At 42.3% G+C, this 17374-nt stretch overlaps 1 protein-coding gene across 5 annotated transcripts in view; it reads right to left on the minus strand.

Annotated features, from left to right (window-relative positions):
• Positions 1-10992: 10992 nt before the first annotated feature.
• Positions 10993-17374, minus strand: part of TTLL1 (TTL family tubulin polyglutamylase complex subunit L1) — a 64560-nt gene continuing 58178 nt past the window's right edge. For all 5 annotated transcript variants that reach the window (XM_077169094.1, XM_077169091.1, XM_077169093.1 and 2 more), the window contains one exon: positions 10993-12358. In XM_077169094.1, the coding sequence (XP_077025209.1) occupies positions 12229-12358 (130 nt within the window). In that variant the 3' untranslated portion in view covers positions 10993-12228. The remainder of the gene's footprint in view (positions 12359-17374) is intronic.

The raw sequence follows: 17374 nt of genomic DNA on the forward strand, positions 1-17374 counted from the left end.
GTTGTTGGATACGATTTGCTAGAATTTTATTGAGGATTTTTGCATCTGTATTCATTAGAGAGATTGGTCTGTAGTTTTCTTTTTTTGTAATATCTTTGCCTGGTTTTGGTATGAGGGTGATGTTGGCTTCATAGAATGAATTAGGTAGTTTTCCCTCCACGTCGATTTTTTGGAAGAGTTTGAAGAGAATTGGTACTAATTCTTTCTGGAACGTTTGGTAGAATTCACATGTGAAGCCATCTGGTCCTGGACTTTTCTTTTTAGGAAGCTTTTGAATGACTAATTCAATTTCTTTACTTGTGATTGGTTTGTTGAGGTCATCTATGTCTTCTTGAGTCAAAGTTGGTTGTTCATGTCTTTCCAGGAACCCGTCCATTTCCTCTAAATTGTTGTATTTATTAGCGTAAAGTTGTTCATAGTATCCTGTTATTACCTCCTTTATTTCTGTGAGGTCAGTAGTTATGTCTCCTCTTCCATTTCTGATCTTATTTATTTGCATCCTCTCTCTTCTTCTTTTTGTCAATCTTGCTAAGGGCCCATCAATCTTATTGATTTTCTCATAGAACCAACTTCTGGCCTTATTGATTTTCTCTATTGTTTTCATGTTTTCAATTTCATTTATTTGTGCTCTAATCTTTGTTATTTCTTTCCTTTTGCTTGCTTTGGGGTTAGTTTGCTGTTCTTTCTCCAGTTCTTCCAAATGGATAGTTAATTCCTGAATTTTTGCCTTTTCTTCTTTTCTGATATAAGCATTTAGAGCAATAAATTTCCCTCTTAGCACTGCCTTTGCTGCGTCCCATAAGTTTTGATATGTTGTGTTTTCATTTTCATTCGCCTCGAGGTATTTGCTAATTTCTCTTGCAATTTCTTCTTTGACCCAGTCGTTGTTTAGGAGTGTGTTGTTGAGCCTCCACGTATTTGTGAATTTTCTGGCACTCTGCCTATTATTGATTTCCAACATCATTCCTTTATGGTCCGAGAAAGTGTTGTGTAAGATTTCAATCTTTTTAAATTTGTTAAGACTTGCTTTGTGACCCAGCATATGGTCTATCTTTGAGAATGATCCATGAGCACTTGAGAAAAAGGTGTATCCTGCTGTTGTGGGATGTAATGTCCTATAAATGTCTATTAAGTCTAGTTCATTTATAGTAATATTCAGATTCTCTATTTCTTTGTTGATCCTCTGTCTAGATGTTCTGTCCCTTGATGAGAGTGGTGAGTTGAAGTCTCCAACTATTATGGTATATGAGTCTATTTCCCTTTTCAGTGTTTGCAGTATATTCCTCACGTATTTTGGGGCATTCTGATTCGGTGCGTAAATATTTATGATTGTTATGTCTTCTTGTTTAATTGTTCCTTTTATTAGTATATAGTGTCCTTCTTTGTCTCTTTTAACTGTTTTACATTTGAAGTCTAATTTGTTGGATATTAGTATAGCCACTCCTGCTCTTTTCTGGTTGTTATTTGCATGAAATATCTTTTCCCAACCTTTCACTTTCAACCTATGTTTATCTTTGGGTCTAAGATGTGTTTCCTGTAGACAGCATATAGAAGGATCCTGTTTTTTAATCCATTCTGCCAATCTATGTCTTTTGATTGGGGAATTCAGTCCATTGACATTTAGTGTTATTACTGTTTGGATAATATTTTCCTCTAACATTTTGCCTTTTGTATTATATATATCATATCTGATTTTCCTTCTTTCTACACTCTTTTCCATATCTCTCTCTTCTGTCTTTTTGTATCTGACTCTAGTGCTCCCTTTAGTATTTCTTGCAGAGCTGGTCTCTTGGTCACAAATTCTTTCAGTGACTTTTTGTCTGAGAATGTTTTAATTTCTCCCTCATTTTTGAAGGATAATTTTGCTGGATATAGGAGTCTTGGTTGGCAGTTTTTCTCTTTTAGTATTTTAAATATATCATCCCACTGTCTTCTAGCTTCCACGGTTTCTGCTGAGAAATCTACACAAAGTCTTATTGGGTTTCCCTTGTATGTAATGGATTGTTTTTCTCTTGCTGCTTTCAAGATCTTCTCTTTCTCTTTGACCTCTGACATTCTAACTAGTAAGTGTCTTGGAGAACGCCTATTTGGGTCTAATCTCTTTGGGGTGCGCTGCACTTCTTGGATCTGTAATTTTAGGTCTTTCATAAGAGTTGGGAAATTTTCAGTGAAAATTTCTTCCATTAGTTTTTCTCCTCCTTTTCCCTTCTCTTCTCCTTCTGGGACACCCACAACACGTATATTTGTGCGGTTCATATTGTCCTTGAGTTCCCTGATACCCTGTTCAAATTTTTCCATTCTTTTCCCGATAGTTTCTGTTTCTTTTTGGGATTCAGATGTTCCATCCTCCAAATCACTAATTCTATCTTCTGTCTCTTTAAATCTATCATTGTAGCTATCCATTATTTTTTCTATGTTTGCTACTTTATCCTTCACTTCCATAAGTTCTGCGATTTGTTTTTTCAGTTTTTCTATTTCTTCTTTATGTTCAGCCCATGTCCTCTTCATGTCCTCCCTCAATTTATCGATTTCATTTTTGAAGAGGTTTTCCATTTCTGTTCGTATATTCAGGATTAGTTGTCTCAGCTCTTGTGTCTCATTTGAGCTATTGGTTTGTTCCTTTGACTGGGCCATATTCTCAATCTTTTGAGCGTGGACAGTTATCTTCTGCTGCTGGCGTCTGGGCATTTATTCAGATTTCTCTTGGTGTTGGACCCAGCAAGGTTGTAATATTTTTCTGTGAAATCTCTGGGTTCTGTTTTTCTTATCCTGCCCAGTAGGTGGCGCTCGTGGCACACGTTTGTCTGCGGGTCCCACCAGTAAAAGGTGCTGTGGGACCTTAAACTTTGGAAAACTCTTGCCGTCCGGGGGGTTCGCTAGCCGAAACGGCTTGAGCCGGCCCGGGGTCCGAACGCAGGGAGGGTTGCTGGTCGCCGCAGCCAGGGAAAGAGCCCGTCCGAATTTCCTAGTCGGCCCTGGGCAACAAGCGTGGCGGGAGGGCGCCAGCGGCAGCGGCCCGCCCGAGAGAGTGCACGTTCCCCGGGAGTCACGGGTTTGGAAGGGGCCTCCCCCACCCGTCACCGTTCTCCGCGGCCTGGGGGTTTCCGATCCAACTCTCTCAGTTGGTCTGGGGGCTGCGCGTGGTGTGGGCGCCAGCCGTCTTTGTTTCAGGGGACCGCCTCTCCAATTCTCCCAGCCGGCCCGGGAAGGGGGAAGGGAGTAACTCCGGCCGCTTGCCACCCCGCCCGGTAAGGCCCGCGCGCCTCGGCGATCTCACCCGAGCTGCTTCTCTCAGCCAGCCAGCCGTTCCAGGATGGGGTACGCTGTCTTTTTTATCTCTGTTGTGGCTTTGGGCGCTTTCTGTATCGTTTCTACTCCCCTAGTAGGTGTCCTGGAGAAGAAACTAAGATCCGCGCGTCTTACTAAGCCGCCATCTTCCAGGAAGTATTTCCTCCTCCCTCTCATTGACTGCTAATATTTCCATCTACCCAATATATTTTAGCCTTTATTTTCCCTATTTTTTTTATATCTCTTACCACTCCATTTCATTGATCACTAGCATTTCAATCTACTAAATTTATTTTAATATTTGTTCCCCCATTATTTATTTTTAATCCATGTGTTTTACTCATCTGACCATACCATAGATAAAAGGAGCATCAGACACAAAACTTGGTTGACTTTTAATATAAATGGTTACAATGCATACCAATTCCATATAAAAACCTTATATATGACAAATTAAATTTTAAAAGGAAAGAAAAATGGTGCCTCCCAAGAACATATACAAAGGGCCAAAAATCACATGAAAAGATGCTCAACAGCATTAGTCATTAGGGAACCAGAAATCAAAACCACAACAAGATCACACTTCACACCCACAAGGATGGCGAGAATAAAAGAGACAGCTACAAGGGTTGGTGAAGACGTGGAGAAATCTTCGTACATTGCTGGTGGGGATGTAAATGGTACAGCTGCTTTGGAAATTGCTTTGCCAGTTTCTTTAAAAGTTAAACATAAATATATCATCCACTCTGATATACTCGTCCAAGACAAATGAAAATGCATGTTCACACACAGATTTGTACACAAATGCCCATCATAGCATTATTCACATCAGCCAAAAAGTAGAAACAACCCAAATGTCCATTGACTGATGAATGGATAAACGAAATGTCGTCTATCCGAGTAAAACATACGGCATAAAAATAAATAAGGGGAACAAATGTTGAAGTGGATTTAGTAGATTGAAATACTGGTGGTCGGTGGGGGGGTGGGGTGGGGTATGGTATGTATGAATTTTTTCTGTTGTCTTTTTCTTTCTTTTTCTGAATTGATGCAAATGTTCTGGGAAATAATCATGTTGATGAATATGCAACTACGTGATGATGTTGTGAATTAATGATTATATATGTAGAACGGGATGATCATATGTTAAGAATGTGTTTGTTGTATTGGCCTCTTCATTGCCAGCTATACCTTTCTTACTAAATTTTATTAATTTAAAAATTAATAAAAAATAAAAATAAAAAATGTGGTCTATCCATCCACATGATGGAATACTATTTGGTAATAAAAAGGAACAAAAGGCTGATACATGCTCCAATGTGGATGAACCACAAAAACATTAGCTAAGTCAAAGAAGCCAGAGGCAAAAGACCATGTATCATCTGAAGCCATTTGTATGAAATGTCCAGAGCAGCCAAATCTATAAAGACAGCAGACTAGTGATTACCAGGGGCTGGGAGTAGAATAAGAAGTGATGGACTGCCTGGCTCACCTGGTCTCACAGCCCCTCTGCTGGGTCCCTCCTGCCTCAGGTCTTTATACCCATTCCTATGGCCAGAACTCTCTTATAACCACGACACTTCTTTGCATCTGGACATTATTCTGCACCTGCAATGGCTGATGCCCTGCGTCTCCATTTACTTGCCACCTCCTCCAATAAGTCTTCCCTGGCCTCCACCACCCCAGTCAGCAGTTTGTCCTCCTAATCACAGCCTTTCTACCTGCCACTGGGATTGTCCTTTTGCTCATCTCTCTCCCCATTGGACTGGACACCACAGGGTGGGGACCCGGCTGTCCTGTTCACTGCTGTGTCCCTGGCATGATGCTCTTTCAGTCCTTGTTGACTTAATGAAATGGTAAAGAATCTTGTTTGCTGTAAAGGGTTTTCTGCCTGGGACAACTGCATATGAATAGAGTTTGCCTATAAGATCTAGTTTTCCTAAAGGCCTTATTTTAAGTCTTATTCTGAAGGTTCTGACTACATGTTAGCCAGGACAAGGTGCAGGAACTGAAGCTAACCAGTGACTTTCTTGCTATTTGACCATTACCTCAAAGCAATGTTACTTCTTAAACATGAGAAATATGAGCTCTCTGAATAGTTCCTGGAAAGTACTTTAGTTAATGCACCTTTGCAAATTTACATAGTTCTACTTTTGAGTTTCAGACCCCTTTTACGCATACACACCCAGCTGGGCAACTGAGAATTGCTGCTGGCTCTGAAGAGTGCCCCTGGGCATGGGCGAGCCCTGCCTCCCGCTATGCATATCCTCAGTGAGCTTAGTTCACATCCTCAGCTCTCAGCCCTCTCTATTTCTCTGCTTCCCTCCAGCCTCTCCCTATCTCAGTCATCCTCAGGACTGTCTCAGAGTCACATCTCTAAGAACAACGATCCTATTACTCCACTCCTCAAAAACTTTCAATGGCTCCCTACTGCCTATGGAATTGGTTCAAAGCCCTTAGCTTGGCCTCCAAGAGCTTTCATAATCTGGCCCTAAACCACCTTTCTAAAATTATTCACTGCTACTCCCCCTTCTTCAATGTAGTTTCCATTCATTCTTTAAGATCCGGTTTAAGTTCCTTCTCCTCCAGGAAGCCATCCCAGATCACCCAGCTGGCCCATATCAAACCTGATTGTTTATGTGTTGCCCACACCACTTATCTGGCACTGAGCCTGAACTGGCTTTTTCACTGCTACACATGCATGTCCAAAGAAACAGCCCACAAATTCCTTGAGGGCAGGGACAAGATCTCAAAACAAAAGTTAGAGCAATAATATTCACTAATACTGGTTTGGCACTTTTACAACCATTATATTCTCTTCTTGGGTGAAATAGGGATATAATCTCCACAAGACAGATGAGGATGCCAAAGCTCAGAGAAGCCAGGTAACTGGTTCAGGGTCACACAGCAAGTAGCAGATCTGGATAGGACCCAGGCCCCTGACACCTGATCCTTTGTTTCATCACATCCTGCACTCGCACTCTCCCTTCAACATCTCCCAATTTCCCAGACCTTTTATATAGTGAGTGACAACCAGTATTTTTGTCAAGTCTATGATCTCAGATTTTACCCTCTGGATCCCGTTCAGCTGCTGTAGTGATCTGGTGACCTAGTGTTTCCCCGTTAATACAGCTCTGGCTACATCTCTGCCTCGCCAACGAGGATGCAGCACTACATGCAGGGAAAGCCACAGGCACCAGGATCCAGTTCAGCCTTTGCTCCCCTTTGGCTGAAAGAAGGCCTGGGCCCGAGAATGCTAGGATTTCTCCCCATTTCTTCCCTAGGTTCTCAACTTAAGTGGTGGTGCAGTTTTGTTTTAATTTAGTGGCTCCTAAAGACTTTTTGGGTGATATAACTTGTAAAAGTTAGAAAGCTACACCACTGCCCCCCTCCAGCAGTGCCCGGACCTGCCCGGTTCTCTCCCCCACCTCGCAACGAGGGGGCAGCCTTCGCCCTGCTCCTGCTTGTGTTGCCAGGGGCTGGTTGGCGTTGTTCTTGCTGCTTCTAAGATTTCAGCATCAGTTCTTCACTTGCCCCTCCGAGTGCCTGCCACATCTGGCTGAAAACAATGTTTACATATATCTTGCTTTGCCAGGGTTGCTAAAACAAAGTACCACAGACCAGTTGGCTTATACAGCAGGAATTTATTGTCTCATGGTTCTGGAGGCTAGAAGTTCGAAATCAAGGGCCGTGCTCCCTTTTCAAGGGGAGAGTCTGTTCCTGCCTGACCCACTGGTTTCCAGGGGGGCCAGCCACTCATGATCCTCCTCAGCTGCTGGCCTCAATCTCTGCCCCTATCACATGCCAACTCTCTGTCTCTGTCTCACTCTGTGTCCAAATTTCCTCTGTGTCTAAGGACAACAGTCATTTCGGGTTGGGGTCCCTCCCAATTCAGTTTGGCCTCATCTTGACAAATCATGTAGTCAAAGACCCTATTTACAAATAAGTTCACGTTTACAAAACTGAGTATTAGGACTTCAAAAGGTCTTTTTGGAGGGGACACAATTCAATACATAACAAGGTGCCATCCAAGTTTAAATGAGGCTTCTGCTGACCTCAAGGAAGAATTCAATCTTTCTTAAAAACACAACCATGCCAAAACTGGTGAAATTCTCCATGTGAATCATTAAAGGGGCAGGCAGGTGAAGAGCTTACACCAGCAAAGGTGACCAAATCAAAACTATGGTGAGAATTACAAATGGTGGAAGCCTCAGACCTTGGAATCCACCCCCACAAGAGGAAGTGAACGATGACCTGGTGGGAGAACCCAATTTTGTCATGCAGGCCCATGCCCGGTAAAGAGGGGGACACCCTTGGCCATTTAGGATCGGTAGTGTTTATAACCCAAGGACTTTCCCAGCCAGTCTCAGACACTGCATACTTCCTCCCCACCTGTGTTCTGGAACTGCAGAGAGGAAACATCTGCCTGAGAACATGACATCACCAACGTAAAAGTCAATGTCTGACCGAGGTCTATTTAGCAGAGACTTGCTCTCACTTAGCAACCGGGTCATCCGAAAACTAACAGCTCGACTCCTCCAACGGGATAGACTTTCCCTTTGTCCTCAGGCAGAGGTCGATGGCCTCCACCAGGGACTCCACCCTTTTCCTGGATATACTGAGAGGCAATAAACAGTAAAACAACATAACAGAGAACTAGGTTGTAAGAACCGATAAGTGGAAATGGTTAATGGGAATCTTCTTTCAGAACTCTGGGGAGCACCAGCATGTGGATGACACTACCTCCTCGGGCGAGAAGATGCAGTCAGAAATGTAGTAAGAGTGAGGCTGTGTGTGTGTGTAATACAGAACAGTGTGCTTTCAGGGTTATGGTTCTGTAAATATTCAACTGCTCTTAAAAAGAGGTTATTACACATACACACAAAAAAAAAAGAAAGAAAGAAAAGGACTGACCTCTGAGCCAACTCTTTTTTTTAAATTTTTTTATTAATCAAAAAAAAGAAAAGAAATTAACACAACATTTAGAAATCATTCCATTCTACACATGCACTCAGTAATTCTTAGTATCATCACAGATGTATGATCATCATTTCTTAGTACATTTGCATCGATTTAGGAAAAGAACTAGCAAAACAGCAGAAAAAGATATAGAATGTTAATATAGAGAAGAGAATTAAAATAATAATACTAATAAAAATATATATATAAAAAGGAAAAAGAAAAAAAACAAAAACAAAAGATACAAACACACAAACAAACAAACAAAAAACCATATTTAAGGTGCAGCTTCATTCAGTGTTCCAACCTAGTTACATTACACTTAGGTATTATTGTGCTGTCCATTTTTGAGTTTTGTATCTAGTCCTGTTGCACAGTCTGTATCCCTTCAGCTCCAATTACCCATTATCTTACCCTGTTTCTAACTCCTGCTGGTCTCTGTTACCAATGATATATTCCAAGCTGTTTTTCGAATGTCGGTTCACATCAGTGGGACCATACAGTATTTGTCCTTCAGTTCCGGGCTAGACTCACTCAGCATAATGTTCTCTAGGTCCATCCATGTTATTACATGCTTCATAAGTTTAGTCTGTCTTAAAGCTGCATAATATTCCATCGTAGGTATACGCCACAGTTTGTTTAGCCACTCGTCTGTTGATGGACATTTTGGCTGTTTCCATCTCTTTGCAATTGTAGATAATGCTGCTATAAATACTGGTGTGCAAATGTCCATCTGTGTCTTTGCCCTTAAGTCCTTCGAGTAGATACCTAGCAGTGGTATTGCTGGGTCATAATCCATTCTGCCATTCTATGTCTTTTGATTGGGAAATTCAGTCCATTAACTTTTAGTGTTATTACTGTTTGGATAATATTTTCCTCTACCATTTTGCCTTTTGTATTATATATATCATATCTGATTTTCCTTCTTTCTACACTTTACTCCATACCTCTCTCTTCTGTCCCCTCGCATCTGACTCCAGTGCTCCCTTTAGTATTTCTTGCAGAGCTGGTCTCTTGGTCACAAACTCTCTCAGTGACTTTTTGTCTATAAATGTTTTAATTTCTCCTTCATTTTTGAAGGACAACTTTGCTGGATATAGGAGTCTTGGTTGGCAGTTTCCCTCTTTTAGCAATTTAAATATATCATCCCACTGTCTTCTAGCTTCCATGGTTTCTGCTGAGAAATCTACACATAGTCTTATTGGGTTTCCCTTGTATGTGACAGATTGTTTTTCTCTTGCTGCTTTCAAGATCCTCTCTTTCTCTTTGACCTCTGACATTCTAACTAGTAAATGTCTTGGAGAACGCCTATTTGGGTCTATTCTCTATGGGGTGCGCTGCACTTCTTGGATCTGTATATTTAGGTCTTTCATAAGAGTTGGGAAATTTTCAGCGATAATTTCTTCCATTAGTTTTTCTCCTCCTTTTCCCTTCTCTTCTCCTTCTGGGACACCCACAACACGTATATTTGTGCACTTCATATTGTCATTCAGTTCCCTGATCCCCTGCTCAAGTTTTTCCGTTCTTTTCCCTATAGTTTCTGTTTCTTTTTGGAATTCAGATGTTCCATCCTCCAGTTCACTAATTGTAGCTTCTGTCTCTTTAGATCTACCATTGTAGGTATCCATTGTTTTTTCCATTTTTTCTTCTTTGTCCTTCACTCCCATAAGTTCTGTGATTTGTTTTTTCAGATTTTCTATTTCTTCTTTTTGTTCAGCCCATGTCTTCTTCATGTCCTCCCTCAATTTATTGATTTGGTTTTTGAAGAGTTTTTCCATTTCTGTTCGTATATTCAGCATTAGTTGTCTCAGCTCCCGTATCTCATCTGAACCATTGGTTTGTTCCTTTGACTGGGCCACATCCCCAATTTTCCGAGCATCATCCATTATTTTCTGCTGGTGTCTGGGCATTTGATCAGATTTCCCTGGGTGTGGGACCCAGCTGGTTGAAAGGTTTTTCTGTCGAATCTCTGGGCTCTGTTTTTCTTTTCCTGCCCAGTAGGTGGCGCTTGTGGCAGTCGTCTGTCGGCCCGGGAAACCGCGCGTGGAGGTGGGGGTCGCTGGCTGCCGCGGCTTGGGGGAGTGCCAGTCCAAATTGCCCAGCTGGCCTTAGACGCCAAGCGTGACGGGAGGGCCCCGCTATCCAACGTTCCCAGTCAGACCGGGGAGCCACGTGCGTGGAGGGGACCCCAGTCGCCAGCCGCCCCGGCCGGGAAAACGTGCGCCCCTCGGGTATCTCACCGCAGCGGATTCTCCCTGCCCTTTCAGCCGTTCCAGAATGGGGTACACTGTCTTTTTGGTCTCTGTCATGACTCCGGGAGCTGTTTTGTATTGTTTCTGTTTCTTTAGTTGCTTTTCTGGAGGAGGAACTAAGACCCGCGCGTCTTACTAAGCCACCATCTTCTCCGGAAGTGCTGTGAGCCAACTCTTGATGCTATGGTCTATCACATGTATTCTGAGATGATTTCCCACCATCCAGTTCGATTCTGGCCTCTTACCCTGTATTTTCAAGCAATGCAGTGTAATTAAAATATTACAACCTATTTCTCAAAAAAAAAAAGTAGGGGGCAGGGACTTGTAATATTTGAGACAACTATAATTCATCCCCATTTTACACAGCAGGAAACAAAGTTCCAAAGAAGCCACAGGTAGTCTGGGGTCACAAAGTGATAAACAGTTCAGTCAGGATTTACAGGCAAACCCACACCCACTGTTATACAACTACATAAAGGGCTTTTTTTTTCAATTAAACCCAAACATCAAGGAATGCATAAAATGTACAATACAAATCAGAACACTGAGTTGGAAGAATTTCAGGTTTAGAATGAACACAGTGGGCACATCCCCAGTAACTGCAGTTTATTTGGATTCTAGCTAAATACCACTGGTATTATGCTTCTCTCACTTTAAATTGTACCATATCCATTTAAAAGGACTTTTTCCTTAACTAGCAGTGAAACATCATTAAAAATATGTGCACATGCATGCACACATGCACACTCTATAACATGTAAACTGGACATGTGTTTATGTACAGAAACTAAGACAGCTTCACCTAAGGATTAAGCAGAGATTCTTTGGACATAGGTACTCAGTGACATACAGTGAGAACAAAACTTATTACCAGCACTATAATAAAAAAGAAGAGGAGAGTCTTAAGGATAAGTTCAAGAGTGAATGATGAAGAGTCAGCAAACAGATGTCCCAGGTACATCAAGGCCCTGGAGCAGGCTCTTCCTACAAGGGGCATCCCCAGCCCAGGACTTGTCCACATGCTTCAATCACTCCAACTGGCCGACAGCTTTCCTCCCCATATTTCATGTGTCACATGAACACAGTATGTTGCACAGCTCTTCACTGCTGATGGTTGCCGAGGGTGCCTGCTTGAGTTTGCAGCAAACCCAGAAGCTGACTCCACCTTAAGTCATGTGGAAGAAACTGTCTGTGCTCATTTATGACAGACTCACACCCAAAACTGAAGTGACAGAAAGAGGTCTCTGCTGAGGGCATTTCGACAGAGGTCTCTGCAAAGATGGATTACTGCAGGATATTTCTAGTTGCCTGGTTTCTTCAAAATCAGTTAAGTAAAAAAGAACGAAACCAAAATAGCTGTCAGAGTAAATTCATTGCTTTTTATAGGATTATTCTTTAAGATTATTACGCAATCTTGTTTTTAATGTTTCTAATTTAGTACAAATTTTTTAATGTGAATATCTTATAATAAACTAAATCACATGCAAAAGCTGTTTCTGCAGAAAGAGCTGATTTTATACATATCCGTGCTTTAGTTCTTTTCAGCTCTAATGAAATAGGCTCCTTAACCTTCCAGAGGAGTGTCTTTATTTATTTGTAGTGCTTAGGAAAGAGAAAAAAAGCCATAGAAAAAGGAAATTTGCAAAATCAGGCTTCAGAAAGGGCCCAGGTGAGGTGAAGGGTCTGATAAGGCCCGGTCTGCGTCTTGCTGGCTACAGGGGGCGGGGCGTCACTTCCAGGTGGTGAGGGCGGTTCTCCCGGAGTCTCTCAGCCGACTGCCTTTGGGCCCCAGTGACTGCCCCGGACGACTTCTGAGCTCTCGGTCAGCTCCTTCACCCTGGGCCAGCTCCTCGTCATACCTGCAACAGAGACAGCCCTCTAGGGTCACAGCGCACTCCCGCTCTGTAGCTGCAGCCGCGAACCAAGTCCTGCACTGAGCCCTGCACTGGGCTGCTGGGCCGCCCACCTGGCTTGGCCCAGAGAAGCCTGCGCTGTGCCCCCCTGGTCATGCCCCTCATCTCTGCCCTCCACTGCCTCCAGCCTGCCCACCAGACACCACTCCGCGAGGCCAAAGAGGATAGAGTGGACAGCCCCCAACCCCCAGTATCATTGGCTAGCATTTTATATAGGCCCTCAGATCAAACTGGCAATGATTACAAAGGAACCGTGAATGAGACTCCGAAGACTCCCAAGACTTTGTCCTGGGCTGGGCAGTGACTCTGCCCCAACCCCACTCCACACAGGAAATGGAACTGTCGGTGACCTGCCCAGGAAAGTGAGCATCAGATATGGAGGGTTTGAGGTTCACCTGCAACCTCACACTCAAGAAAGGCTGGCCCCAGATCCCTCCAGCTTTGACCAACACTGCCCTTCCCCAATTTCCTTTGGGGCCACCTGTGTTTTCTAGCCTACAGGAATTCATTGCTACTCACTACAACAGTGCTGGCAGGGGTCCAGGATAAATACAGAAGGCTGCCCAGGGACATGGGCTTTCCCCTAGGAAACCTCCACAGAGTCAGACAACCTCCTCCTAGGGGCTGCTGGAGCCCGCTGGACTCCCCATTCGTGCTTGTCATCACTGTTGCCTGTTCCATGTCTGCACCCCTGACAGTACTCCTGGAATGACCTGTTCAGAGCACCCCCACCACCTCATTCCTTGCTCCTCATTCGGGGAGGGATGGGGTGCGTGCAGTAAGACTCTGCTGAGTGAATGGAGGAAGATGCACACACATGGTCATCAGTTTACTGAGTGTCTGTGCAGATTCAAAAAACAAAACAAACTAAACTCAGTGGCTGTATAGCAGTTGGCATCTGGGACGGACTGGTCTCAGGAAGGGCTTGGCCACTTATGTAATTGAGATTAAGAATTAGCAAAAATGACTATGATTACTGAAACATTATTGTGGTAGTTAGGTTCAGGTGTCAACATGGCCAGGTGAAGGTGCTAGTTTTGTTGCTGTGGACATGAGCCACTGGCATGTGAAACTCATCCATCACTGACTGTATCTGCGGTCGGCTAAGGAGAGTGCCTCCTGCAATGACTGACGTTTAGTTTAATTAGCTGGATGCTTAAATGAGAGAGCTCAATGCAGCACAGCCCAAGCAGCTCAGCATACCTCATCTCAGCACTCAGCCCAGACTTTTGGAGATTTAGAAAGAAATTACCCTGGGGAAGGCTGTGGGAACCCAGAAGCCAGGAGAGAAGGCCAGCAGAGATGGCCCTGTGCCTTCCCATGTAAGAGAGAACCTCAGATGAAAGTTAGCTGCTTTTTCTCTGAAGAACTATACGTTTTCAACTAAATCAATTGCCCTTTATTAAAAGCCAATCCATCTCTGGTATGTTGCATTCTGGCAACCTTAGCAAACTAAAACAATTATATCGATTTTTTTCTGTCTGTTGTAGAATACCCAAAAGTTAATACCTGAAATTACTGAAACTCAACTAATCTCAGCCCTGTGTGTACTTACTATTGCAATGGTTACCTTAGCCTATTCTCAGCCCTGTTTGTACTGGATATTGTAAGGATAATGACTCCATCTCTCCTTGCTTGAACCCATAAAAACCCTGAATTCCTTAGAAACAGGGAGATAGATTTTTGGGTCAATAGGTCATCTGATCTCCTGCTCCGCACATAGCAACAAACTATTTCTCTCTGTGCAATCCCAGTGTCATGGACTGGCTGTTAGATGCATTGGGCAGAGAACCCCACTTTTTACTTGGTATCAATCTGGCAACTCTGGAGTCTGAGTGCCCGAAATCCTGGAGCCTCAGCAGGATGGGTAAGCACAGTGTGGTAGTTAGACTCAATTGTCAACTTGGCCAGATGAAGGCCCTAGTTCTGTTGCTGTGGACATGAGCCAATGGTACGTGAACCTCATCTGTTGCTCCTTACATCTGCAGTGGGCTAGAAGGCGTGCCTGCTGCAATGAATGATGTTTGATTTAATTGGCTGGTGCTTAAATGAGAAAGCGCAACATAGCACAGTACAAGCAGCTCAGCATTCCTCATCTCAGCACTTGGAGCTCAGCCCAGACCTTTGGAGATGCAGAAAGAAATCACCCAAGGGAAAGTTGTTGGAACCCAGAGGCCTGGAGAGAGCCAGCAGAGATAACCCTGTGCCGTTCCACGTAAGAAAGAACCTCAGCTGAAAGTTAGCTACCTTTCCTCCGATGAACTAATGAAATAAATTCCCTTTTATTAAAAGCCAATCCATCGCTGGTGTGTTAGATTCCGGCAGCTTGCAAACTAGAACACACAGTAATCGGGCTTTTTGCAACATCTTGATCCTTTTAGTCCAGAGGCTCAGCAACTGGATTTTCTTCTGCTTTTGCCAATACTCCAGATCCCTCAGCACTTTAAAAAGTTTCAGAGAGAAATAGTTTCCAGTTTCAGGTCCAGACATCTGCCTGGGTAAGTGGGTCATCAAGGTAAAAGTGGATCAGGAAGTTAGTACGATGGATCAAGTCTCCCAGACCTGGATTTGAGGCCCTGGGTCCCACTTCCAGAACTATCCTCCTCGCTCTCACCTCTTTACCTGTTTTCAGGTACCATTCTGTACAGGGTTCAAGGCCCTGACCTGAGTTTGTCTTTTGAGTATACACCTGGAAAATAAGTCATCCAAAAATTAATTGGTATTTAATGAAATTATGTAAGCATATGATGCCTGTTGATTACTTAGATATGTCAAATGTTTAATGCCTGTTTAACTGTCAGTGGTGTGTTCAGTTTAGCTATTGATTGATGTGTTACTTAAATACATAAATAACTGTTAGGTATCTGTTTAAATTGTTAGTTGGTGTGTTATTTCATTTGTATTGTTCAACTGTTCCTAATAAGTTACTGATTACAGAAATTCATTAAAATGGGAAATTCTAATTCTAATAGCATTTCTGAATATAGCCCTTTGGCTATACAGCCCTTGGCCATATATCATTGAACAAGCTAAGGCAGCTATGGGGCAAGAGTTGGGTACAAATAGATGGGGGAGATGTTGGCTTGGTTTAAAATTCTTTTTAATGGGCCTGGATATTAGAAATTGCAGGCATGGAAGAAATGTTGTGGAAAAGGCCATGTTTGTCTGAAAGAATTCCCCAATTTTAAAATATCTTTGCAATGGTTACCATAATAAACAATCATAATTAAATATAAATCGCTATAAATAGCCTTGGATTAGGGGTGACTGAATAAGATCTAATTGCCAAATTTCAGTAAGTAAGAGAAAATATCCTTAAGAGCTATGGAAAAGTTTTCCTGGATTTATGCCAGGGATAAATTAAACAATTATATATTTCCAGAGTTTTCATGCTTTTGAGGTTGCTCAAATTTTAGGATATTATGAAAACAAAGAGATATTTTTAACCTTAATAGGAAAAGGCAGATACATCTGCACATGCAGAGCCCAGAGGCATACCTAGCTATCCACCTCCAGACGCCGGGATCAGTCATGGCCCTATTGGGCATAGCAGACACCATCCTGTCAGATGCAGTCAACAGTGGATCCACTGGGAACTGCAACTGGCTCCCCCATCCTATGCACCGGGAGCAACCAACTAAAATTGTATAGTTACAATTTTACTATATGTGCTGCCAAAGTGAGCACCTAGTTTTAAAAATAAATGTTTGTCCTATATTTTTTATTTATATATTTTTAAATATATTTATATTTATATATTTTCTTAATTTTAAAAAAATATTCTCTCCCTTCTGAATTCATTTCCAATATATCTTGGGGTATCCTCCTCCTGACTTTGGGGCCTACTATTCCTAAGATGCATTTTTTGTTTTTGTTTTTGTGAATGGGCTAGGAGTCGAACCTGGGTCTCCTGCGTGGCGGGTGATCTCCCCTGGACTACCCATTCACCCCTGCCTGGCTTTTAATAGACTCCCAAATAGAATTATACCCACAACATGAGATCTGGGCCTTGGTTTAGTGGGGAATTACTGACAAACCAAGTGCAAACGGGAACCTTCAAAGCATAACTAAGTAAATACAAACCTTAGACAAGTGAAGGAAACCAACCTGCAAAATAACCTTATTGAAATAATCAAATTTCCTGAATGGACAGAAAATCACAAAGCATGCAAAGATCCAGGCAAAAATGACCCACCCAAATGACCAAATTAAAACATCAGAGAGGACGTAGAATACAGAACATATTCAAGGATATTTACAAAGAAAAAAAGGATATCCAGAAGACACCAGAAGAGCACAAAGAAGAATTTGAAAGATTAAATAGAAAAATAGCAGATCTCACAGAGACGAAAGATGCAGTAGATCAAATTAGAATGATACTAGAGACACACAATAGAAGATTCAAAGAAGCGGAAGAAGAATAAGAGAGCTAGAAGACAGAACAATTGAACTAGAGTGCACAAAAGAACAAATGGCAATAAAGACGGAAAAAATGGAACCGGATCTTAGGGAAATGATGGATAACAAAAGGCACAAAAATATAAGAATCATTATGCCCCTGAAGAAGAAGAGAAGAGTAAAGTGCTGGGAAGGTTAGTTAAAGAGATAATCAGGGAAAACTTCCCAACCCTTATAAAAGACATAAATATGCAAATCAAAGAGGACCAACAAACTCCAAATAGAATAAATCCGTATAGGCCAACTCCAAGACACATACTAATCAAACTATAAAATGTTGAAGAGAAGCAAAAAGTCCTGAAAGCAGCAAGAGAAAAGCAGGTTACTACATACAAGGGAAAAATACACAAAAATGAGTTCAGACTACTTAACAAGTACCATGGAAGCAAGAAGGTAGTGGTAGGATAGATCCTGAATGAGAAAGGCTTCCAGGCAAGAATTCTTTATCCAGTCAAGTTGTCCTTCAAAATTGAGGGAGAGATGAAAATCTTCAAAGACAAACAA

This window comes from Tamandua tetradactyla, chromosome 7 (genome assembly GCF_023851605.1).
Source record: "Tamandua tetradactyla isolate mTamTet1 chromosome 7, mTamTet1.pri, whole genome shotgun sequence".
Taxonomy (NCBI): Eukaryota; Metazoa; Chordata; class Mammalia; order Pilosa; family Myrmecophagidae; genus Tamandua; species Tamandua tetradactyla.